The sequence below is a fragment of the Phaethon aethereus genome, assembly GCF_964289735.1.
Source record: "Phaethon aethereus genome assembly, chromosome: 7".
Classification (NCBI taxonomy): Eukaryota; Metazoa; Chordata; class Aves; order Phaethontiformes; family Phaethontidae; genus Phaethon; species Phaethon aethereus.
This window is the reverse complement of record NC_138583.1, coordinates 4612549-4637371: the sequence shown is the minus strand read 5'-3', so window position 1 is coordinate 4637371 and position 24823 is coordinate 4612549. Positions and strand designations below refer to the sequence as shown.

General features: G+C 53.4%; 1 protein-coding gene across 1 annotated transcript; it reads left to right on the top strand.

The window, feature by feature from the left end:
• Positions 1-6829: 6829 nt before the first annotated feature.
• LOC309406666 (microsomal triglyceride transfer protein-like) lies at positions 6830-19135 on the top strand (the record flags this gene model as incomplete). Its single annotated transcript, XM_082001945.1, has 18 exons — positions 6830-6896; positions 8341-8522; positions 8728-8871; positions 9427-9534; positions 10200-10307; positions 11700-12124; positions 12378-12531; positions 13177-13334; positions 13785-13950; positions 14406-14513; positions 14632-14844; positions 14975-15192; positions 15789-15886; positions 17015-17136; positions 17562-17789; positions 18110-18234; positions 18536-18706; positions 18988-19135. 18 exons carry the CDS (start codon positions 6830-6832, stop codon positions 19133-19135), a joined length of 2943 nt encoding a protein of 980 aa, XP_081858071.1.
• Between the last annotated feature and the right edge of the window lie 5688 nt (positions 19136-24823).

Sequence of the window (24823 nt, the reverse complement as noted above, 5' to 3'; positions counted from 1 at the left end):
AGGGCCATTTAGGCTCATTAGTGTCCTCGGCTTTACACTGGAGACACTTGGCCCCAAGCATCCTCCTGGCCAGTATGTCCCATACAACCTCAGGGCACCTGGACCATACCTGCTCCTCTCACCTAACAGACACCGCAGGGAAAGCTCCCTCTGTGTTAAGGCACAGCTTTTAGCAGGAAGAGTGTCTGTCCAGGTTTATAAGCACAAGAACTGGAAAAGCACTAAGGAAGCACCCGTCAGCCACACCTGCATGGGTGTTTAGAAACTGTTGCATGGCTGTATTTGCCTCTGATCACTCTAATAAAGCGCTGTGCACTTTTGGAGGAGAGCATCATCATCTCCTCCCAAGGAGCTCCAAGAGGCTGCGGAAGACACTCCTTCAAGGCTTCTCCATTATCTCCGTGATGCCCATGGAGGATTCTCCTCCAGCCTGAAGGAGAGGCAACGCATGGTTCAGCGTAGAGGGACAATAGCTTAGACATGGAGTGGACAGTTCAGCTCTTCACAGAATCACAGAATCATTAAGGTTGGAAAAGATCTTTAGGATCATCAAGTCCAAACATCAACCCAACACCAGCGTGCCTACTAAACCATGTCCTGAAGTGCCACGTTCACAGGTTTTTTGAACACCTCCAATGATGGTGACTCCACCACCTCCCTGGGCAGCCTGTTCCAATGCTTGACCACTCAGTAAAGACATTTTTCCTAATCTCCAATCTAAACCTCCCCTGGCGCAACTTGAGGCCATTTCCTCTCGTCCTGTCGCTGGTTACCTGGGAGAAGAGACGAACACCCACCTCACCACAACCCCTTTTCAGGTAGCTGTAGAGAGCGATGAGGGCTCCCCTCAGCCTCCTCTTCTCCAGACTGAACACCCCCAGTTCCCTCAACTGCTCCTCGTAAGACTTGTGCTCCAGACCCCTCACCAGCTTCAAGCACCAGCTTAAAGAGTTGTTGGTGACCTTTGCAGGATGGCAGCTTAGCTGCTGCCTAAGAAAACAACCCATTCGTGGTCACCTTACGAGGAAACATCAACTTTACATTTGAGACATGGCTTAAAGGAGAAATCAGGGGCTATCAGGTCCCTTCCTCCACCTGGTAACATGTCCTGCCTATTTGAGCTGAAACGGCTCTGAGCTGCAGAAAGATGTAGTCAGGGTTCATAGGTGCTGCTTATCTCCTGCTGTGCTGAGGGGAGAGCATCTTGGGCAGGGCTCTTCTGGTGACAGGCGAAGGTCCATCACCTTCTGCCAGCAGCCGAGGCCACATCAAGACCCGCTGTGTTACCTGCACATTTCCCAGTCAAGTGCAATGACCAATGTAAGTAAGTACACCACCGTTAAATTTCATCACGTCTTTAGCTTGGTTTGCTGCAAGCAACCTGATTAGAAGCACCTCAATTAAGTGAAGCAAGATGGGCCATCAGTCAGAGAAGGTCCTGTCCTGCCTAACCCGCTGCCTTGCTCCCCACACCAGACCATTTTGTTGCAAGCCTGGCACGCAAGCCAGCTCTTTCTCTAGCAAGACGAGGGTTTGGTTTCACCCATTCCCATAGGAGAGCATCAGACAGAGCTTCTCCCCCATCCCCGACTCTGGTGTGGCATCAGCTTGGGGGTGTGTCAGCGTGCAAAGACAGGAGGGTGAAAAACGAGAGATCTCTCTGCTCAGGGGCTTTGGAGATGTTTGAGTGCCACCGGTGCAATTGCATGGGAACTGCTCGCCCATCTTCAGTCTTTCTCTGTTCTCTTAGAGGGAAGAACTTGAGGGACCTTGTTGGTGGAGTCAGTGCTTTCTCGACCACTGCAATGACAAAAAGGGAGGTGGCAAGGCAGGAAAAGGTGCTCTGGGAGGCATGATGGGGGACCTTTGTGGCTGAAGGTCGTTGAGAAGGGAAGAAAGAAATAGAGGATGCAACAAGAAGAAAAAACTGAATTAAATTCAGTCAGAGGCTGCCCCATCACTTTTAGAAGTTCTGGGCTTTGGGGTGGTTTCAGGACTTCAAGGGTTGTTGGGAATCTCCTCAGAAAAACGGAAGTTTAAAAAAGCACTTCACTCAAGGTGAAAGATGCAGCCAGAGGAAATCCTGCTCCCAACCCAAGCTTTGCGCTTTCCCATCCAAAACCTTGAGCCCTTTGTCATGTACAAACTCGGAGCCTCTGGAGCCCTGCAAGCCCCTGCCCTGTGGCACTGGCAACCTGGCTTCACCGCTCCAAGCCAATGCCTCCGGCAACAAAAACGAAGGAGCTTGAGCCAAACTGAGAACTGGTTTGACACGGCCATTTTCCCACTTCTTGAATCCCGAGCCCAATCCTGCCTCAGCACACAGCTGAGCTGACACGGTCCCGACTCCGACACCCCCGAGAGGCACGGCGGCGAAGATGGACCAGGATTTATCAGGGGCTGCAGACCAAAGGCACAGAAAACGCCGCTATGGGTTATTGTATCATGTCATCTGCCCTGTTTAGCGGAGCTGAAGAATTTTTCCTGGTTATCCTTGTGTTGCTGAACGTCTTCCAGCAAAGCCATCCTTTCTGGCTTTGAGGTAATGGAGGGATGGAGTCGCCACTGATTCCCTCAGCAATTTGCTCCGTGGGGAATCATCCTCGCTGCTAAGGGGACCTGCCGTGGGGTGTCCTGGCCAGCAGCAGCCACCGTGTCCCTCGCTTCCCTGCTCTGGAAGTGCAGCCTGCATCCTTTGCTTTTTGCCCTTTTCCACTGAGTCACCCTCTAAAGATTTACCTCCAGGGCCCGTTATGTACTCTTCATTATCTCCTGCTCTCTGCATATTTTATCAGTTTGGGTTTTTTTTCTAGTTGCTTCCAGGTCTTTCCTATAATCTCCTGAATAATAAGAGGCTGGAGTGGGCGCATAACTAAAAATGGGAAAGGAACGGGGCCCTGAAGGAGTCTTTCCTACCACCCTCCCATCTGCCGCAGGGTGATCAGATACTGGAAGCAGAGCTGGGAACTCCCCAGCCAGCCACGAGCTGTGCTGGGAAATCCCTGAGATGGTGCAGCGACCTCCCCAGTTCAGCGCCCAGTACAGTAGCCTCCGAGCCTAGAGACTGGCCGCTGGTAGTGGTATTCCCCTGGGTTAGGAGTGTTTCGGTCTCATTGTTTCCACTAGACTTTTTTGAAGAGAATCTGCACCTGAATATCCCCCAAACACACCCACGGGTTGAGGCTCGCAGTCGATGGGCTTTGATGCAACAGTCGCCGTTGCCTCCATCCTGCTTTCATCTAGGCAAGTTCAGCCTCTGGGCAGGTTGACCACCCTTTGCCAAAGTCCACCCTGATGTCACACCTGGGTGGCAAAGGTCCCTGCGTGCCTCTCTGACCCTGGGGCACGGTGACCCGGTGACACTGACCCTCTCTGCTCTGCTCTCCTGCCAAGGGGTTTCGGAACTGCCCGCGTTCGGTCCTGCCGCCGGATTCCCCGACGGCAATTCGGCAGCGGCTTCTGGCAGCTGGCCAGAGGGATGAGGACCACCTGGAGCGTGTGGGCTGGGGGCTCAGCATCCCAATTCTGTCCCTAAAGCTTGTGGCGTCCAAGGGAATTAGCAGCACAGCGTGCAAATAAGAAAGTGGAACGAGGAGGAGATGTCCTCGACCACACTACATTAATTTAATTTATTAGAAGAGGATTTGCACCGGCAGGTTGTGGTCGGATGGAAACAAGAGATCACGTTTCCCTTGGGTGATACGTGAGGGGCTGGAGGAGCACCCAAGATTTCAGCAGCACGGGTTTTTTTCCATCTGTCCCTAGGTTTGCAAAGTCTCGTAAGGCATCTTTGCAAGAGCACGACAGCCCCAGATGGGTTCAAGAAGGACGCTTAGCAAATTGGAGGCCTTATTAAAGTTGGTTACATTTGAAGTGAGTGGAAATTCAAAGTGAAGGTCCAGAAAAGAGGATCAGCTTTTGACACTTCTACCAACGCTCTTAATGCAATGGTGGAAACTTGCTTCCTTCTGCTTCCTCTTTGCCCTCTTCTTTCTGAAAAGGGCATCGTTCTGGGGTTGCCGGGGACCGCAGCGACCAACCTCCAGCCTGAGCTGCAGGCGGCGGGGGCAGAGACCGGGGGGCACGGGGCCCTGGCCTCCAGGGATCGGCACAGGAGCACTGACCAGCCCGGCAGGTACCTGCAGAGCAGATCCGGCGAGCCGAGCAGGGGACCCCACGCTCCGGGGCTGCCCCGTGTACGGAGGAGGGACCAGCAGATGAGAAGACATGCATCAGGGGCGGCTGGTGAACTTAATCTCGCACAAATACTTTCTTTCCCCCTTCTTTTGGCTCAGCTGCGGGGTGGATTCAAAGCTCGCCGGCGTTTACCCCGTCACTCGAGCAGCGCGGGGATGCGAGCGCGGGGACGCGTAGCTGTGCGGTGGTGCCTTTGCCAAGACCCACAGCCCCGGGCTCCGATAGTCACTACGGGGTGGACACGCACAGCAGCACTGAGCAACAGGAGAAGCCATCCGCCCTTCATTTTCGTGACCAGCCCCAAGTATATAAACCGCATGATTTCTTCTGCTTTACTCTTTCACAGATTCTCCCAGAGGCAGAAGCAGGGTCCGGAGGAAGAGAAACCAGGTGAAAACAGGCACTGAAACTCACTGTGCATCCCGGCCTCCCCCCCGTGCCAACAAACCCGCGGGAGTTTTCTCTCCGGGCAGAGAAGCTGTGGCAGTGAACTGGCAAAGCCGCGCGTCAGAGGGCAGGATGCGTTTCAAAGTTGCACATCAAAGCCTGAGCGAGGTATTAAATTCCCTACATAATGGATGGAGCTACATAAATACCATCAGAGGGGGATTAGTGTCACAGTGAGGCAGTGCCCAAGGTAAGCGGCACGTAGCGTCCTCCAGAGACACCTCTCTCTCTCCTTCAGAAGGATCTGGGATGGTTGGTTTAGTCTAGAGACCTGATTTAGGAACCGAGAGATAAATCCCATCCCTGCTGACTTCCCAGCTACACGACGACTTTCCCTGCCCGTTGCTATCTCGTCGTGAGGATGGGATTATAACAGAGGAGATCAAGAAATGCCAGCAAGGCACCTCCCGTGCAGATTTCGAGTGGGAGCTCAGCAGCTCGTCCCCGGTAGCTCAGGCACTGGATAAACCCCTTTCCTGGGACCGCTGGGAAAACTCTGCCGAGTGACTACCACGTGGTTTTTCCGCTTCCCGGCGGGTAGAAATCGACAGTCCAGAGCTGCCTACAGGAAAACGGGTTGTGGCTTGTCGGCTTCCCACACACCGGTCCTGGAAGGACTCAGCAGTCAAGCCTAAATAAGCGAACCTGCCAAAGTTCAGTCCCAGTCTGAGGCTGCCTTATCAGCAGGGTCTTTTTCACAAGCAATTTCTGTTTGCCTTTCTTCTCCAGGTAGTGTGTTTAGCTGCAACCAGCAAACATTCTGGGACCTTATTTTCAGAACTCAGACCCTCAACGTATTGAAACCCTTTGAAATATTTCATTTTTTCTCCAGCCTGGCTAAAGCTGCCTGTGTTCAGCAGGACTTCCAGCCGTCCCCAGTGTGCTTCGCTCTCCCAGCGCACACCGGCAGAGCAGAAGTCCCCCAGGTCCATGCATCCCAGGAGGGGAAGCTGATGCAGGCAGAACCTCCTAACTCGTGCTGTCACAGCCTGTGGGGTACACCTTGAGCATTCCGACTCAAGGGTAGCCCTTAATGGTCATCACTCAAAAGGAAACTGTTGAATGAAAAGCTGACAGACCAGCAAGACAGGCAATAATAAAGAGAAGAAAAGGCTTCAATCTAAATGTGGGATATTTGTCCATAAAGACCATCCAAGGACCAAGCGGAGACAACCACGTACAGGAAACCTATAGCTGGACTTTCCCCAGGTAGCTCACAGCTGGATCTGCCCTGCTTTTCAGGTCACGCTAGTGGCCCGAAAGCCCTGTGGTGATGCAGAGCTGGAAGCCGTGCCCTTGAAAACGCCGTAACACCAAACCCGTTGGGTTTCGGCCCCACTGCAATATGCCGATCACTTCCGTAACGACATTACTGCCTCTCAGATCCCCGTACAAGAAGGGTGTGATGTGCCCCGCTCTCCCCCACTCGCCCATTCTTTTTGGCACAAAGGCTTCGCAGGACCCTAAGCCAGGCCACCACCTCGTAGGGACTTTGGCCCTTTGGTAGCCTATAGTGGCTTTAGGGACCAACTAAACTCAGCCATCAGAAAGTTCATGCATGGAAAAAAAAAAAAAATACACGGTCGGTGGGCCAAGGGGTTAGCAGGCTGCGTGGAGCAACACCAGCAAAGGACCCGTCTCCTACACCCTTTCCCACGCCATTTCGGGAGGGTAACTGTGTTCATGGTCCCCCTCCAGCCTGGCCCTTTAAGTAACTTGAGCCTCCAGGCGGCAAATCTCAGTCTCTAACTAAAAGGAGAGAAAAGCAGTTTTCCCCCTTCTGGGTCTTTTCTTTTAAATCCAACCTTTTCTTCCCCTTTCCCTTCTGGTGGGAAGAGATGCTTCACCAAGGGAGGGAGCAGCTTTCTGAGCACCCCCCTCCCATACCCAGGCAAATTGGGAATTATCTCCACCCCGCAATACTTCTGGCACCTCTTTTTTTTAGCGGCTTCCCCCCGCCCCGCACCTCCCGCCGGTCTTTGGCAAACCTCAGCTGATTTCCAAACTCTCCGTGGCTGCTGGGGGTTGGTGCAAAGGTTTAATTATTTGCTTTTCCTTGGGTGTGTAAGGCGGGGATAGGGAGAAGGTCGGGCCCCATCGCCTGACGCTGCAAATCTTGCCCACTTTTGTTGTATAGTCCCTCTCCCACCCCCCTTCCTTCCTTCCCCGGCTCCCAGAGCCCACCATGAATCCGCAGAGGGTTTCAGGATACATTTGCCTGCTTTGCTTTTCCTTCGTGAGCACGGCAAAAGGTAAGAGACTTTGGGCTGCTTCGGATCCGGGGACACGACGGGGTCTGGGTGCCCCGAGAGGCGGGATGCTCGTCCCGGTGCACAAAGAGCCGCCCCGGGGCTCGCCGCAACGCAACGTCTTCCCTGGTCTCCGGCCGGGGAGGGAATAGTCACGGCCACAACAACTGCAAATGGTCTGAGCATCTCCCGAGGCAGGGGAATGTTTTGGGACTGTGGAATTCCTCCCTGGGGGGGGGGGGGGTGAGGAAGACTGGATAGCTGGGGCTTTTAAACCAGCACACGGTGCAGAAATATAGAAACTCTTCATTCTGACTCATGGAGGAAAGCCCCAGGGAGCGAGCTGGATTTGCGTGGATTCATTTATCGTTATAACAAAAGTAGCAAAACTATAAAACGTTTCAGAAACCCAAGAAGTGCATCAGATTTGCAGGAGAATTTCAAGTGGCTTTAGAAAATAGGTTAGACTGGTTATGTCAGGGCAAAGGCAACCCTCTCCCCCAGTCATATGTGTATATGAACAAGAGAAGAGACTCTTGTTCTCTAGAATCTATAATTCTAGATAAATAAGATTAAATCAAAGAGGGGTTTTGATCTAAAGCTGCCCCGCCAACTTCATTTTGCTCTATCACAAGGTCAGTGATTTAATTAAGAGTTAGCAGTTCTGATGGGAAACAGACAATACAAAGAATATGGCCTCTCTTCCCTAAATAAAATTCTAACGTTGCCCCAGTTAATGCACAGTGCTGAGAAGACACTTTGAGATATCCCTCCTGTTCGTGGGCACACTCAGGAAACTTTACTTTAGGATTAACAGGGTGTTTCTCTGGCACTTTCAAAAAGTCCTGAAGTCCCAAAGCAGAGCCCTCACTCTGGCCATCATTTCTAAGGCAGGACTGGAAACGCAAGCGAGGTGGGTGTTGGTCTCTTCTCCCAAGTAACCAGCGATAGGACGAGAGGGAATGGCCTCAAGTTGCGCCGGGGGAGGTTTAGATTGGATATTAGGAAAATTTTCTTTACGGAGAGAGTGGTCAAGCATTGGCACAGGCTGCCCAGGGAGGTGGTGGAGTCACCATCACTGGAGGTGTTCAAAAAACGTGTGGATGTGGCGCTTCAGGACATGGTTTAGTGGGCATGGTGGTGTTGGGTTGATGGTTGGGCTTGATGGTCTTAAAGGTCTTTTCCAACCTTGATGATTCTGTGAATCAGCTGTCACCCTGAGAACACCCAAATATCCAAGCCACAGGCACAAATGATTCCCCATTAAAACCTTCCCATGTTGTCCCCCAAACACGTCAGCTACACCTACTGCTTGGTGTAAACACGACACTTCCAGGAGGCAAAGTGATGCAGGGTCACAAGCATCCCTGCAAGTCCAGGGTGGAGGATGCTGGCTGCAGCAAGCGGTCTGTGACCACGTAACTTCAACATTTGCATCTTTCCTTAGGGGATTTGCAGCCGCTTTCTTTCCAGCCCGCCACCCTGTATCAGTACCGCTACTCCCTGGATGTCCAGCTGGACCACACGTCCACACTGTCCCTGCGGGGAGCCCGGCTGCGGGCCGAGGCGTTGGTCCGACTGCACCAGCTCTGGAGGGACCAAGGTGGGGAAGAGCTGCTCCAGGTGCAGGTACGCGAGGTGGTAAAGCCGTGGCAGCCGGGTACTCCTCCCGCTAGTAGTGATGCTGTCTGTCCTTAGCCTCTTCCCTTCCTAGTCCAAGCTACCTGAAAGATGACCTCTGTGACCAAGAGACCGTCGCTTGCACATAACATGCACAGCAACCTTAGAGCAGATGTGCTTGGTCATGGCTTTCTGCCATCTTCCGCTGTTGTAGATCCGTGACCTGAAAGCCCAACATGAGCCAGAAGAGGAGAGGAGCCAGGACAACGCTGGAAGTCCCCCCGCGGAGATTGCGCTGAGCCAGGAGGCACGGGCAGAGCTCCAGCAGCCGGTGTTCATCTCCTGGAGCAGCGGGAAGGTCAGCCGGACACCTCCCGGGCTTGCTCATGCCCTCTGCAGAGCACTCCTGCCTGCATCCCAAATTTTACCGGCTACACAGCCCGTACGAACTCCTGTTCCACCTCCGATTTCATATCGGAGCACAAGGAACCAGAGTGGCAAATGTAGAAATATACGGTCTCCCACGGGGTCCAGTAGGGCCCCAGATGGAGCCCCATCCTCCAAAGGGGCTGCAGGCTCGGCTGGGGCTGCAGCATCCCGTGTTAGAAGGGTTTCAGTCCTAACCATGGGATATAAGCTCCGTTCCGACCTTCTCCTCTAAGGCTTTGGAAAACCAGGGGCGGAGGGGGGAAAAAAGGGAAATTTTGTGGGCACGCATCCACAAAGCTCTTGCTATTGAGGGAGACGGTCCTCCCGGTGAAAAATCATTGAGGGAGACAGTCCTCCTCGTGAAAAATCTCCAGGGTGTTGCTTAGGCTGCAGGGGTGATGCCTTTCCGCCGGGAAGGCGGCAGGGAGCCCACAGGACCCCCAGAGCCATCCCCGCAGCCAGACACCACCTCTTCCCCTCCCAGGTCAAAGCCTTCTACGGGGACGAAGCAGAAAGCATCCTGATCTCCAACCTGAAGCGAGGCGTCGTCAGCCTGCTCCAGCTCCAGCCCCACGCCGGCACCGCACTGGAGGTAGGTGGGGAGCTGGGGCCAGATCCTGCCCGAAAGGGACGGTGCCGCGGGAGGAGAGCCGGCCCCGAAGCACCAGCCAGCCCAGGCGCTTCAGCAGAGGAGGCAAAATTCAGGATAAACATCCCTGGCTTTGCTGCTCCGGCTGACTGCCCCTGGGCTGTGAGCAAGGATGACTCGGAAAGACAGGAGATTTAAAATAATATAATCTGTAGATGATTTTCAGGAATGGGCACACTTACAAAATCGTCATCTTTCCTTGAACAGTAGGAAAAGTGGAGGAAAAAAAAAAAACCTCGACAAGGATTTCTGCCAAGTGGGACTCGCTTCACCTAGCCCAGCCAGCAAACAGCCGGCAAATCCTTCCCTCCAGAGCCAAACTGGTGCTGGAGTGACCTGTGAACAAAACAAAATCACTTCAAAACCCAAAATGCAGGCACAAAGGTGCTGCTGCTGCCGGTGTTAGCCTGAATTTGCAAAAGCAAATTTCCTGCCCAGGTGGACTTGGAGCTACCCAACGCCCCCAAATACAGCCCAGTTTCTAGCTTTTTGATGATTTTTCTATTTATTAGTTTGTCCTTCGTGTCTGTCCTCTACACAAATCATTTTATTCAGGCTCGATCAAAGCCGTTCACCCTTAACCATGGTCACTTACATTTGTATTTCAGGAGGATGTCTCCGGGAGCTGCCAAGTCACGTACTCCGTGTCCAACCATTCCATCACGAAGATGAAAGATCTCCTCAGCTGCACAAAGCCAAACTCAGGATTCACCTCCGTAAACAAAGCAAGTCTATTGCTCTCACGGTGATGGGCTCAATTTATGTCAAGTACATTAGGGCTGTCCCCAAAATCTTCCTGCAGGTGGGCTTTGAGTCCCACTCCCAGCTGGATTCAACCTTCTGCACCAGCCTGCGATGGGACTCTCGCTCTTAGACCCATACCCAAAATAATGGGTATATGTAAGTAATATATATACCAAAATAATGGGAGGGCTGCACCAACATGCCTCAGGAGGAGCATGTGGTTTCCAGGTGGGTAGGAGCAGAAAAGACATCCTGGGTCATCCCATCCCCGCCCTTATCACTTCTAACCTGTCATCTAATCCCTCTCGGGAAGGTGGAGATACAGAAGTGTTTTCTGGACGTCAGATTCATTGGATTGGGGATTAAATTGATGGGGGACAAGACCAAAGGCTGCTGCTTGTTTCATTTAAAGTAGTAGCCCGTGTTCAGCCCTGAAACAAACAGACAAAACTCTGTGGGTTGTAATGCAGTTATACCTGCCGTGATTAAAATTGATCATTTTTTAAAAATATATAAATTCTACTGAATTCAATCTAAAAATGGACATCACTGCGCAGAGACCCCAGGGGCTATGGCAGGGGTCTCGACACCTGGCAGTCAAACTCTGTTCGTATAATAAAAGATTTCTGGGGTATGAATCACGGCAAGCTTACCCAAGAAAGTAATAAAACCTGCACAGCTCAACGTTTTTGGCAGTAGGGTTGTCCCACAAGCCTGCCGTCTGGACCTTGCCTGTATCCGTAGCTGTGACGGCAAAATAACGACGCTGCCCAGCTGTGTCAAAGGCAAAGCCTATGGATAAAAAACCCTCTCTCTCAAGATAGTCGTATTATTATTGCTAATGCCGTTTGCGGTCAAAAACCGCCGCTTGCATCAGCTCTTCCCCAAGACATGCAAGCCCAAGCTGCTCCAATAACATCTCCCGGCGTGACCGGCACTCCCCTCACCGGGGCTGGGAGACGAGGCCGAGGTGAAGTCCAGCAAGCCCGTCATTTCTTTCGGAAGGGAAAAAAAGCCAGAGAGCTTCCCCAAGGTCGCCGCGCAGCACAGTGAGGAAGCCGAGCATTTTTTGGCACGAGCTCTGTGGAAATTACCGTCGCTTAGTGTTACTCTTTCACTTGGAGAACGTCCTTGCTGATGCTCGTCAGGTTTTGGCACCGAGGGCCGTACTTCTTCCCACACCGTGCAGCTGCATCGGGGCAGCTACGGAGCCGGCGCTGTCAGACTGGCCTGAAGGAAGGGCAACGCTTCGGGAGGCGTCTGTTCCCAGTTTGCCGTCGCCAGGCATCCCCCATGCCCGGCGGGAGCATCCCCTGCTCCCTTCTGCTGCCCTTCCCTTCCCTGCTGAGCCAGGGTGACGCTAGCCTTGTAGTGAAAGGGAAAGTCCACATGGTGTCACCAGTCCGTCTGCTCACGTCAGCCACGGGCAAGAGCATCCCCACGCCGTGGTCCTCACCCGCCGCTGCCTTCTCCCACACCTGGGAAGAGGTTGGGCTCTTCTGCATTTTCCTTTCCTACATTTTGCAAGCCGAGCAGGTGACTTTGTGGGCTGGAAAGCAATTTTGCTGCTAACAGAGGGGAGAGAAATCTCCTGGCGAGAGAGAAAAGGTTGCTTTTTTTTTTTCTCTCCTTGCTTTTCCTTTTTCAAGATTTTTGGAGTCGAGTGGCAGCCCACCAGCAGAAGCCAGTACGTGGTGAAAGACAACCTTCTCCAGTCGGTGCTGGCAGAGGAAAGCCACGTGCTGTCTCCAGCCCTGAGGTCTGCCACCGGCGTCAAAATCGGTTCAAGGTGAGCGATGCCCCCACCCCACCGCCCGAGTCGGGACGGGATGAAGGTGCGTCTGTTGGAGTTGGCGCTGGCTGCTCCTGGCACAGCCTGGCACCGGCAGCAAGAAGGTGCAGGGCAGGCACAGGGTGCAGCCGCCGGGCATGGCACCTTTCGACGGCTTTCCCTCTGCATCTCCTCCAAACCCAACCAGCCTCCGAGCCGTGGGGAGGGTAAAGGACAAAGTGCTTCCCGATTGCTTCTTCTCCCTCCACAGGCAGCAGCTCCAGCTAGTGTCTCCTCCGATGCCCGGCCCGGCAGAGGTGGCCGGACGAAGCCTCGAGGGTGCGCTGGCTAGCACGGAGGGACAGCACCAGCCCCTGGTCATGGCCAGCCTGCCCTTCAGGAGGGTCTGCGCCCGCTGCCCATCGGTTAGTGGTGCTACCCACCCCTGAAACTCGCTGCATGCTCTCCCCCAAGCTGGGCACCTGGGTGGACAGGAGAAGGCTGTAGGATTTGGGGTTAACCCACGGTGGTGCATTTGGAGGGTCTGGTTACCCCTGTCGAGGCAGGATGCGGCCCCGGGAGCGCCGTAGAGCAGCAACCTGACCTGTTACCTCTGCTAAATAGTGTCTAATGTTGCTGCCCATGACGGAAGGACCCCCCCGTCCCCCCAGCCACAGCTGCGTTTCTGTGATGGGGGAAGTAACCTGGTGCACAGCCGGCACGTACAGCTGGGTTAAACTCATCACAGGTCTGAGGTCAGGGAGTATTTCTGCTGTGGGTCAGGCTGGCAAGGACAATCGAGGGGTTACTTCTGCGTCCTCGAGTCCTCCAGGCTTTTCACTTAGGAAATCTGGAATAATGACAACTTTCAGGTGATGCTCTCAGTTTCTCCTGCTCTTTTCCTGGCACGTACCACAAATCGGGGCGTTTGGGCTTCAGCAGAAGTCCTCAGCGGTGGGCATGGGAGGCTGCAGTAGATACCTGCAGGCAATCGCATGAGTATAAATATTATTCCACGATAATGGGGGTTAAAGAGGCTAAATCCCACCTAACAAACCTCATCTTTGCAGCTGAGAGCCTACCTGAAGGCTTTTGACAGCCAGAGAGTCAAAACGGACACCTCAAAGGCGGCGACGACCCGGCGGTTCCAGAAGTTCATCCAGATGCTGCGCAGCGCCAAGAGGAGCGATGTTCTGCAGCTGCTGAGGAGAGCTCCCGAGGAGATGCTGTGAGACTCCCGGGAGCTACCTTGCCAAAATTGGCTTGCCGTGCATTTAGAGCCCCAGCACGTCGGGTCGTTTGGTGCTGGTCCACACACCCGGTCCAGGCAGCCATCCTGACTGGTGCAAATGCTCCAGCAAAGCTTTCTGCAAATATCGATGGAGGTCTGTTACTTACAGACCATCCGCCCCCGGCCATAGCGTCCATCCCTTGTCAGTGTGGGCGCTGGGGCCAAGCTCCTTTCTGCGGTGGAGTACCTCAATGTGGGTGAGTTTAGAGCAAGAGCCAACCTTCTAGGGGTTTTTTTTCCACCCATGAACTGAAGCTCCCGAGAGTTAAAGCAAGAGGAAAGCATGGAGAAGAGAAGAGGGGATGAGGAGCTGCACGGGGTGTCTTGTTTCTTCTCCAGCTCTATCGGTGGGTCATGCCACTGATGACCTCCCTCTCCTTGCTCCAGCCCCTTTGTCATGGAGGCAGCGGTGGCCGCACAGTCAGTGGCATCCTTGGCGGCTCTCTCGGACTTCCTGGATTCCGGCAAGGAGCCCAAGCCCCTACTGGAGAAGTTTCTCTACGCGGCAGCTTTCTCTCCCCGGCCTTCAGGAGAGCTTCTCCGCTTGGTGTTGGTGAGTACGGACATTTCTCCCCCTCCCTGAGTCCGGGATAGATCCTCACCCCATTTCAGCCAGGAGGGAACAGCAAGGATATTTTCCTGAAAAAGCAAAATACGTTTCTGTAGAAATATATCTTCCTGCTTATGGGATTATTTTATGTGCTTTTAATGGGACAGTGTTGATGGGAGCGGGTGCTCCTCAGTGGAAAAGCATTCAGCATAAAGTGCTTTATGTCAGTGCATCACAGATAATAAAAGCTTAATTAAAAGCCACTGTGAAAAATCCGCGTTTTATCCAATTGAGCCATGCATTGCCTCCTTCAAGGCAGGCAAGAACTAGGTTTTTTCCCTACTTTTTTGGTAAATGCTTTGAAATAATAGGTAAAACATACTCCTTCTCTGTCTTTTCCCCCCTCCTTTTTTTTTTTTCTTTTTACTATTTCCTAATACCCCTCTCCCGGTGCCCAGGACACGTTGGATGGGAAGCAGCTGGCCCCTGAGGTCTGGGAGACGGGCATAGTTGCCGTGGGCTCTCTGGTTGGCAAGCTGTGCCGGCAGAAGCTGTGTGGGCTGCAGGTGGGTCCTCTGCAAACCTCCACACTTGGCTTTGTCGGACCCTCCCCTCTCCCAGGAGCACCCAAAGCATCTCGTTCTTGTTCTCTCTCTCTTCTGCCCTCCTGCAAACCCTGAGCAGGAGGTGGAGCGTGGGGTGGAAGCCATCCTCGCAGGGCTAAGAGGTGCCAAGGAGGAGTCTGAGGTTGTCATTTACCTGCTGGCCCTGGGGAACGCGGTGCTCCCCGAAACCATCCCTACCCTCCTGGACCATGCCGAGGAGGGTCCCACGGCCGTCACCGCTGCGGCCATCTCAGCCCTGCGGCGATTCCCCACTCGGCACATCTCCAGCAAGGTACGAAACAAAGCTGCCAAGGCTTGGTGCTTCTCTTCCCGTTCAAACCCAAGCCATCGGGGTGCAAACAGGGCCACCGTTTGCACATTTCCACCCTAACAGCACCATTTTAATTGCTGCTCCGCATCAGGTGAAACGAGCAATGAGGAGGATTTTCCACGAGAAGAGGAAGAGCTACGAAAAAACATGTCGCCTGGCCGCTGGAGAAATCCTCCTAGATAACGAGCCCTCACCCATGGATGTCATCAACCTCCTGCTGGCCACCAATGAGCTGGAGACAGAGATGGCGACATTTCTGCTGCTGAAGGTCCAGAACAGCCTGCGTGCTGACCACCACCACCCGGCAAGGTGGGTCTGGAGGAGGAGGTTGCATTTTTCCTTCTACCTCTACGTCACTTTTTCCTCCGCTTTTGACCCAGCGTGCCTTTAGAGCGTGCTAGCATCGCTTCTTGGAGCTGACGTTGGGGCTGCCTGGGAATTTCCAGCTGAAGGAAGAAGAAAACAGCAGGGCTGCTGATACAGGTGACCCCAAGCCAGCCGAAACCCAGCATCCCTCCTCGTCCTGCCCCGTGGCAGCCAGACCCAGGCTCGTGGCTTCGGCAGAGTCCTTGGAGGTGAAAGCTCTGGCTCGCGGGGCAGCGCACAATTTGTACCTGCGTTAATCTTCCCATCTGCACAAAACGAACCGAGCACTAATGTTTTTCAGAGCTAAGCAAAAGCTGCACAAAAATAGCTGACTGGTTTATCCTAATAAGCCAGAGGGCAGGGAAATTCCAGGGTAGCCCATGTCTGCTCATTTCCCTTTTTTGCTCACACGTCTCTGGGCAGTCCACAACCAAGAGAAGTGCTTTGGAAAAATTTATTTCCTCCTTTTCTTTGTACAGCCACCTTTAATGACTTTTTCCCTTCCCAGTGCTGACGTACCCTTTCCCTCTTGCTTCCAGGAAGATAATGAAAGACCTCATGAGAGACCCACGGATAAATAATTACAACTTCTTCTCGAAAGCTGGCATCTCCTCTTCTTTCTCAGGACCTCTGACAGGTGACACCATGGAGGACACTGATCCTGTGGTCCCCTTGAATGGCTAAAGGAGGGGCTGGTAGGGAAAGGCAGCTTTCAGAAGAGGCCTCAGCTTTATAGAAATGCCCCAAAATCTTGGTATGAGGTTTCTGAGCATGTCCCCAGCACCAGCAGAGGCTGGCTGGTTGCCATCACCTGAGATATAGAGATAGATAGATAGATAGATAGATAGATAGATAGATAGATAGATAGATAGATAGATAGATTTCTCTGACACCCCTATAGCAGGAGGGCTGGGCTATGCCACATGCTTTTCCCAAATCTTGCTAGTTTGAAAGAGGAACTTCAGCTGAAGTTGAAACCAATGGTAGATTGTAGGTGGGAGTTTCTGTGCTTCTCCTGATAAGTCAAGATATTTAGCTCCATTCCTCAGTTCCTTAGGTATTTTTAATAAGCTCTTCAAAGAGCAGAGTCCTTGTACTGAGAGAAAAATCAAACTCCAGAGAGACTGCATCAATTGACGCTTGCTAAATATCTGTTTAAATCTTCACCCCTCGGCTCCCATTTTTCTCCCTCTTCAAATTAGCTCAGTCTAGCCTTGTAGGGGGTAGGTGGGAAGCAAAACAGCCAACACCTGGAAGAAAAACATTGCCATGCTAAATCCTTTGATTATTGCAAGAGCTGAAGGAGATGGTGCAGAGAAGCTTTCCCCCCTGAATCGTTTGGCTTTATCAGGTATTTCACTGGCTAATGTATGAGGTCTGGGCAGGTCAGCCACCCTGACCACAGATGGGGCAGCTCTACAGGACTAGCCATACAATCTGTTGAGGCAGCTTACAAATTACCAAGGAGCTCTCAGGATGCTGGCTTTTAGATGTACCCAGTGACCCCCCGATTCCTGCAATCAATCTGGACAAGCTCTTTTAAGAAACCACCCCGTCCCACTGGGCACTGGTTTGGTGGGGGGACGTGCTTGCCGGGATCCCAGCCTTGCACGTCCCACCTACGGGCTATGTATTTTCTTGTCAGCCTTCATCCCCTTGCTGCCGCTCTCAGAGCGTTCACAGGTCACAACCATTGACTCATTCACGAAAAGAGACGTGCCAGGCGCTGCCCGGGGATGCTTACAGGCGTCTCTCTGCCTTTCAGTCACCCAGGACCTGCTTTCCACCTTTGGGCTGGACCTGCTCTTTTTGGAGGGTGGATTCCTGAGGAAGAGCGTCTCTGACTTCTCGCTGCTCAGCCACGGCCGGCAGCTTCGCGCCGCTCAGGTGTGCTGCCGGGAGAGCGGCTGAGGGGCACATACAGTGGCGGGGCTGACAGCACCAACCCAGCGGTGCCACTGCCCCATCCGCGTCCCCTCAACCTCCTTATGGGGCTTGACCTCACCGCTGCACTCGGTGTGCCCCGTACCAGAAATACATAAATGCATACCCCCCATCACCGAAGTGGAGCCAGACAGACCTGCTCTGAAGAAGGGGGCCCCCCGCTCCCCCGAAAAAGAGGGGATGCAACACCACTGCTGCACAGTGCTCAGGGATAGCTTGGACGCCCCACCCAACCCACCCCATCACTTGTCCTCCAGCCTCAAAGGGTGCCTGTCCAAGGGTTGGACAAGTATAGCAACTCAAATAGCATTGCAAGGCACAAAACGGACTCTCCGTGCAGCTTGCACGCCTCCGCTTCTGTGTTTTAGGTCACTATCGAAGCACAAGGGATGGAGTCGATGCTGGGAGAAAACGTCTTGGAAGGGGAAGAGGAGCCGGAGCTCATGGCTGGGATGTCTGCCGTCTTCTTCGGTGTGCAGTTGCGTCCGATCATCTTCTTCCAGGGATATACAGACTTAATGGCCAAGGTCCTGTTAAGCAGCGGAGAACCCACAAGCGTGGTCAAAGGGAATTTCCTGCTGATGGACCATCACCAGGTACTGGATGGGGGAGGGTGACCTACCACCATGCCAAATCCTAGCGAATCCCACAGCATGAGCCAGGGGATTTTAGGTACATTACTCACTGCAGATACACATCTAAGAGCAAGGTGGCACTGCCAGAGGTCTCTTGGGGTTGGTAAAAGAGCTGGATGGATGGCTCTGCCATGGGACACCCATGGCTCGAGTTCCTCCCACCCAAGCCGAGCTGCGGGCTTGGGACAGGCAGTCCCAGCAGCCATGCATCGCTGCCGGTATCAGCCGCGCAGCCAAGAGCGGTGTCTGTCGCAGCAAGTTCTGCCTTCTCCATTTCCCAGGTCATTCCTCTGCAATCTGGCCTCCAAGTGGCCATCAAACTCCAGGGCGGGCTGGGGCTTGACATTTCAGCCGACATGGACGTGAGCATTTGGGAGCAGGAACTGAAAACCAGCATCAGCGCGAGGTCAGCGGGTGGGAAACTGCTCAGCTCTGGGGATGTGAGGTACCCGGGGGTCTCAGCACCCAGCATGAGGGATGCTCCACCCTTGGCTTTCCACAGCCCCCTGCTCTTCTCCCGCTGGGTCCAGCGCTGCCTGCGTCTGGGAGGTGGTGGGCACGTTGGGTAGCGGTCTGGTGGGCATTGGTCACACGCTCCTTTTCCATGGCCAGACCTAAAATTGAGGTTCTTGTGGGGTTATATGGTGCATGGTGCCCAGCACAGGGCCATTGCTCGACGACCAGACCCGCGTGCTTCCATCTCACAGGGGAAGCCTCACCATCGATTTCCAGGCAGAACTAGATGGCCCTTTCCTCCAAGCCACCGTGAGAAGCCAGACAGAGGTGGAGACCTCAATCCACTTTGACACCATCCTGAGGTTTTCTGGCAGCCCAGTGCTCATGTGCCTGCAGCTGAGAAAGGAGCAGGTCCCATACAGGTAAGCTCTGGATATGGTCAGGTGTTGCAGAAACATCATGACATGCTTGAGATAAAGGATTAATTCCCTCCTCTCCTCAAGAAGAGGAGAATTTATGGTTGTACACTTATTGAGAGGGATGGGTCAAAACCAGGAGGTGGGGAAGGACACCGCAAGTTCATGATGACATGGGTGGAAGTGCCATGCCTAGACCATCAGGAAATACAAAGCCCTGCAGGTCTGGGAGGAGGTCCGCCACCACCACCGCCTCCTGACCAGCTTGCTGTCACCTTGTCCTGCAGGGAAATCTTCACAGTTTCCAAGTCTGCTGGGAGCCAGAGCAGCACTGCTCGAAAAGGCAGGCAGGGCACCGTGCCCGGGCAGGACGTCGCCTTGCACCGGGCCAACTCCAAGGTCTGCAACCTCCTGCTGACAGCGGAAGAAGAATAAAGGAGTCTGAGCACTTCGGTACCGGACAACCACCTGCTACAGCGCCCAGTTCTCTGTGAACCCGATATGAACTGCCAAGGGTCCTGCCCAACTCCTCCACAACCGTCTTCTAATAAGAACAAAAGCTGCAATAAAGGCATCAGAAGAGACCACAAGAGGAACTGCTGCGGGACAGCCAGAGGCAGCCCTTGCTTGGGGCTGGAGGAGCCAAGCCTGCCCTCCCCACCCCAAAGGCTGAGACCTCCTCTGCCCGAACTCGTCCCCTCCATGGAAAAGAGCTTGCCTTCTTTCGCAAATGAATGAGTTTCTCATAGCCCAAGAAACCCTTCTGCGAGCCTATACCCCAAAATGCCATTTTTTCTCCCCATTTATCAAAGCAGTCAGGCGGGAGCATGTCTGCAGCCAGCGGGGAGGAGGTTCCCCACGGAGGGATTGAATGACCCTCCTTTAACACATGGTTTTGTGGCTGCCAAAGAGGCCGGGAACGTGGTAAAAAAAAAAAAAATATATATATTTCTGGAGGAGGTATGGGGTTTTCTAATTATTTTTTAAATGCAACCACAGAGACATTTACCCCAGAAAAATCCTCAGGGAGAAGGGCAGAGAAGCAAGACCAAAATGCTGCATAACCTGTTGCCAATTATTGTACGTTCTTTCCGGATTAATTGAAGGTGTTTGCATTTATTTGCATAAGAAGGCAACTCAGCTCCCTCCCTGCTTGGTGTCATCCTCTTACTGCTGGGGGGAATTTGCTCTCTCTGGCCAGGGATGTGGCTGGTGCCACATCAGGCAGCAAGGCTGAGGTGGGGGAACAGCTTGTATTTCACTGGGGTCAGATTCACACTCAGAGGAAAAAAAAATTTAAAAAAAAAAATGGAGCAAGGCAGAGGGATGCAGCTCTCAGAGCTTTCCCAAAATTGGGGAAATGAAGGGAAAGTTAAAACAGGGCAAGGGAAAGTGCAGCAGATTGCAAGAGACCCTCCTGAAGAGCACGGACCAGCAGCCTCGATCCTCATCTCGAAACAGGGAGAACTGTATTGAGGACGGAGCTTAAAAAAGCAGAAAAAAAAAATGCTGGAGACCCACTGGATGCCAGGGGAGGTTGGAAGGAGAAGGGGGGGACTCTGGAGCGGGGACTGCCTGAAGGAAAAAGGGAAGAGGCGTTGGTGTCCCCAAGGCGTTAAAGCATCCCATCGCAGCTCTGCCTATCCCCCTCGTGACGCTGATCCTCGGCGACTGCTTCCTGCTCTTGAATTTTTCCGCGTGTTTTTCCCCCTCTAAGACAGGCAGGGCTGCAAGAATCACCCGAGGGCTTAAAAAACACCTTGTAATTAAAAACCCCAAGAGCACAAGCCTGTTAGTGTTTACAAAGAGTGGATTAAAATGGCGGTTTGAGATTATCAGGACTCCCAGCGTGAGGCGAAGACGCTGGAAGTAGAGAAATTACTACTCTAACGGGGCGGCACGCGGAGCTGGATCCGAAGTCAGCAATGCTCAGCTGGGGAACCAGATGACTTCGAACCACAGACACAGCCTGACAAGGTGTTTGAAAGATTCTCCATCCTTTGGGTATCTTTTTTTTTTTTTTTTTTTTTTCAATGAGCTATTGGTGGTTCAGTCTATCTTATGGGGCAAGCGCAGGAGGGCAAGAGCTCACGTTTGACTGCCATGGTCCTTTCTGGATCTGAATCTATCACAGAGAGCTTGGACAAACATTACAAAGCTGTTCCTTCAGGCAGTCATCCTTCAGGGTGGACTTTATTCAACCCAATCTGGAGAAGTTGAGGTGTCACACCTCCATCCCGTCCCCTTCCTCTTCTTTACAGAAGCCGGCACATACTAGATGCGCCTTTTGCTGGTGCACACAGATTGAAAACCCATCTGTTGAGAGGTGGCTTCTGCCTAGAGCCTCTCATCTTTCTTTTTGATCCAAAGTTTACATATTAATGGAGAAGCCTCTGCCCTCTCTTATCGCCTGAACAGCAGTTCCCCTTCTCTTTTAATCGAGGCAGCAGATGGAGATAAAGTTGCCTCAACCCTACATGCGGGAAGGCAGCGTTCCAGCAACAAAGAGAGACAGCAGCTTCCCTTTTCTGCTGATATTTGGGCTCTCTTGGTGACCATTTGTGAAAATTACAATTAGCTTCAAGTAAATATTGTTCTTCTGTTTTGCATTCTCCTCTCAAGTTGGATTGTTATCAGCCACAACCACTGAACACCTCTCCAGCGCTGGAGGGAGGCTCGCAAGGAAAAAGCAGCATTTCTTCATTCCTTCCTGATAAAAATGAACCTTTGAAATTTTTTAGCCCCTTTTTTTTGTATTATAAAATGTGCTTTAGGGAAAAAAAGAGGGACATTGAGCATTGTTTAAAATTATGAGCCTGACAACGTAGCACCAAGTCTCCTGGTTTGGGGAAAGGAAATTTGTCTGGTTTTCCATCTGGAGACACTAATTATGAGCGCTTTGGTTACATACAGAAATAAATGCCGTGTATTTTTATATTTTCTGTTTGACTTGTAACTTTTCTGGACACACAGCCAGGAAGGGAAGAGAGGCAGAGAGCAGCTCCCATAGCACAGGCACGTCCAGCAAGAACACCACGGCCAAAGCCACCTTTGAACAAAGCCAGGATCCCAAGGGACCTAGGTCCATATTTAGGGTGCCCCGCAGGTGCGTAGCTAAATGCCCCATCAGGGCAGGAAGATGGGGACGTGGGGGTTACCTCTCCTAGAAACCCCCAGAGCACCGTTAGGGACGTTGGCAGCCCCGCAAAAGGGTTCCCATGGGGCTGAAGATGCTGCCTTACCCTCTCCTGCCAACCTCTGCAAAGGTATTGGAGGCCATCCAAGATTTGCTCAAAATCGGGGCTTCCCCCCGCGCATCAAGGCTCTGCTGATTACAGAGCAGTCTCGCTCAGAGCAGGATTCAAGGACACGGAGGGTGATTGCCCTGGGACTCGCCCTCGGATCTGAACAGGAGGATCCCTGTGTGACCATGGGAGGACGGAGCCCGGATCACCCTTGTTGCATTGCTCATCTTGCTGCCGGGCTACTGATAGCAGCTCCGGGTCCCGCTAGCTCCCCATCTTCACCCTTCCCCCAGGAGCATCCCGTTATTTCCCAGCCCTCTTGTCTCACAGTCAGGATTTGGGCTGACTCGGACTGTTTTATGTGCTGATGAGTTGCCATAACCTCTGCTGCCATCCACCACCCCTATGACCCCCTTTCCTATGGGCCTGCACGAGCTTTAATCCCCATCCAAAACCACGCTGGTCTGCCAGATGTTTGAGGAAGACTATTCGCACCCAAAAAGCTTTCTCAGCCTCAGGGTTCGCTCCTCAACCAAAACCAGAAGGCACCCACCTGCCATTTAGGTCTTTTTTTCCATCGCTCTCTTTCCCCCTTCTCCTTCCCTAAAGGAGATTCAGAGAGGCAGGTTTGTCATTCAGCGGAGGTTTGCACTGCACAGCCTAAATCAGAAAATGCCACCCGTAGCCCTTGGGGTGGGGAGAGGGTAATATTGCCGATGGGTGAGCTCTTATAGCAGATCAGTTTTGCCCTAAGCCAGTGAGCGAGGTTTGCTCGCTACCTGCGGCAACCTGCAAGACGTCAGCGTTCAGGGGGTGCGGAAACCCCAAAAGCTTTTAGTCCAGGTTTTACTTCAACGCTGAGCAACAGCGTTACTGTAAATCGGTTGACCTTCTAGCCCTGGAGGGTGATCCTTCCAAAGGAGCCAGGTGCTATAGCTGGGGCTGATGTGGGTCCAGCCCCCTTGGAAACGGTGAGGATGTTTCAGTGGAGATTTTACCAGTTTGCGTTCCTGCTGGAAGTATTGACCTCTCACTGCTGAGCCAGTGAACCTTAAAGTTTCCCAAGTCCCTTCTGGGCATTTTTTCCCGGTTCTGGCTGGATGCTCAAAGAGCAAAAGACAGCGAAAGGGACGTGGGCATTTCCGTAAAATCACCCATTCCTTTGGCAATGGCCCCAAGCCCTCCTAGAAGGGACCTTTGGGCCCCAAACCCCCAGCTCTGACTGTATTGTGCCCACGGAGCTGGAGTGCAGCCCCGCACGCTGCTAAAATTCTGCCTCCCAAAGCGCTGGCTACAGTCTTTGCATTTCACACTCGGGAGCCGCGGGATGTTCCCCGGGCCAGCGTCCCCCCCAGGGAGGTCCTACGCCAAGCTGTGCAATCGGGAACGAGGGGTCCCCAAGGGGTCCTTGCATCCAGCAGCAGGGGAGGGGGATAATTGGGGAGGGTTGGGGGTGCCAGGTCTTATTTCTAGCCGAGGTTCTACGTGCCAGCAACCACCTAGCTCCCAGGGATTTTGCCGGGGGCTGGAGGCAGAGCAGCCCAGAGCCAGCACCCGGGAGCAGGGCTCCTACCTGCCCCCCCAGAAGTGGCTTTGCACGTGGAGCTGCAGATCAGCAGTGTCCTCCAGTGGCTGCACCCAAACCTGGTGAAGAGGTCCAGGCCAAAATGGCTCCTCTGTGGCCACCCTGGGGCTGGGTGCACAGCACCCTGCACCCAAGGGCGTCCCACGACTGGCACCCAAGGTCATGAGACCTTTGCATCAGCAGGCGATGGACCAGGGCTGACCCATGGCAGCCCCTCACCGCTCTGAGCTGGGGTCTCGCGTGGCAATGCCATGCCCTCCCTAGCCTCCAGCTTTGCCATCACATGCAGTTTTTTTGATATTTTCTTTCCCCCTCCTTGTAAGTCACTTTATTCCCAGGGCGGCTCGTACAGCCCTCGGGGGAGCGTACGGAGACCGCTCACCACATGGGGCGATAAAACGTTATCTGCCCGACTCTTACAGCTTTCCGCAGAGACAAAACTAACACCAGAAAGTGTGCGCAAAAGCGGGGGGAATGTGTGTGAGAGGATAGACCATCGGCGGGGACCGGCTTCCCCCGGGAGCGAGCGGAGGTGCATGTTTAAAGCACCGGGGCAGATCTCTTACCAGCGAGGGCTCACTCCTTCCTAAGCGGCTTGCGAAGGAAAGTACCGTGTTTTCTAACTGCTGGGCCCCAGCGACTCCCCAGACCCCCCCAAAAAAAAAAAACAGAAAAAAAAAAGTGGTTTGTAACCCACCAGTGTAAATCCCAGCGCCGAACAGAGAGCTCTGGCAATAGCGAAGGCAACGGCACACGTCCCAAGCCCCTGCTGCAACTCTTGTAGCTGCTTTGGGCCACACACCTCACACAGACGCGTCCCCAAGGTGTTCCTGCGCCCACGGGCACACATCTTGGGTGCCACCGCATGCGGAGTCACCCTGGAGCAGACTGCAAAAGCACAGTGCCCAAGGAGCTGGGGGTTGCTGCTATAACCTGCCCAGCAATCAGGAACGGAGAGAGAAAGCTGTGAAGCCGCAACAGGACACAGCTGTGCAAGCCAGAGTGGCTGTGCCGTGAGGTTATCCCTGCAGGAAAAGCTCAGGGAGGGGAGGAAAAGCTCAGGGCTGGGGCTGGTGGGTCAGGCGGGGAGTCTGAGCTGAGCCAAGACGTCCCCAGGGCTGGGATAAAACCCTCTGGTCATAGCAGGGCCAAAACCCTTGGGAAAAAAAAGCTGAGGTTTTCCTAGGAAACGGTTCCCCCCGCTCCACCCCTGCCCGTCGCGGGAGCACCGGTGCTCGCTATAGGAAAAGGGCACTAGCAGCGCAGAAGGTGTCTGGAGAGACGGCGGGCTGC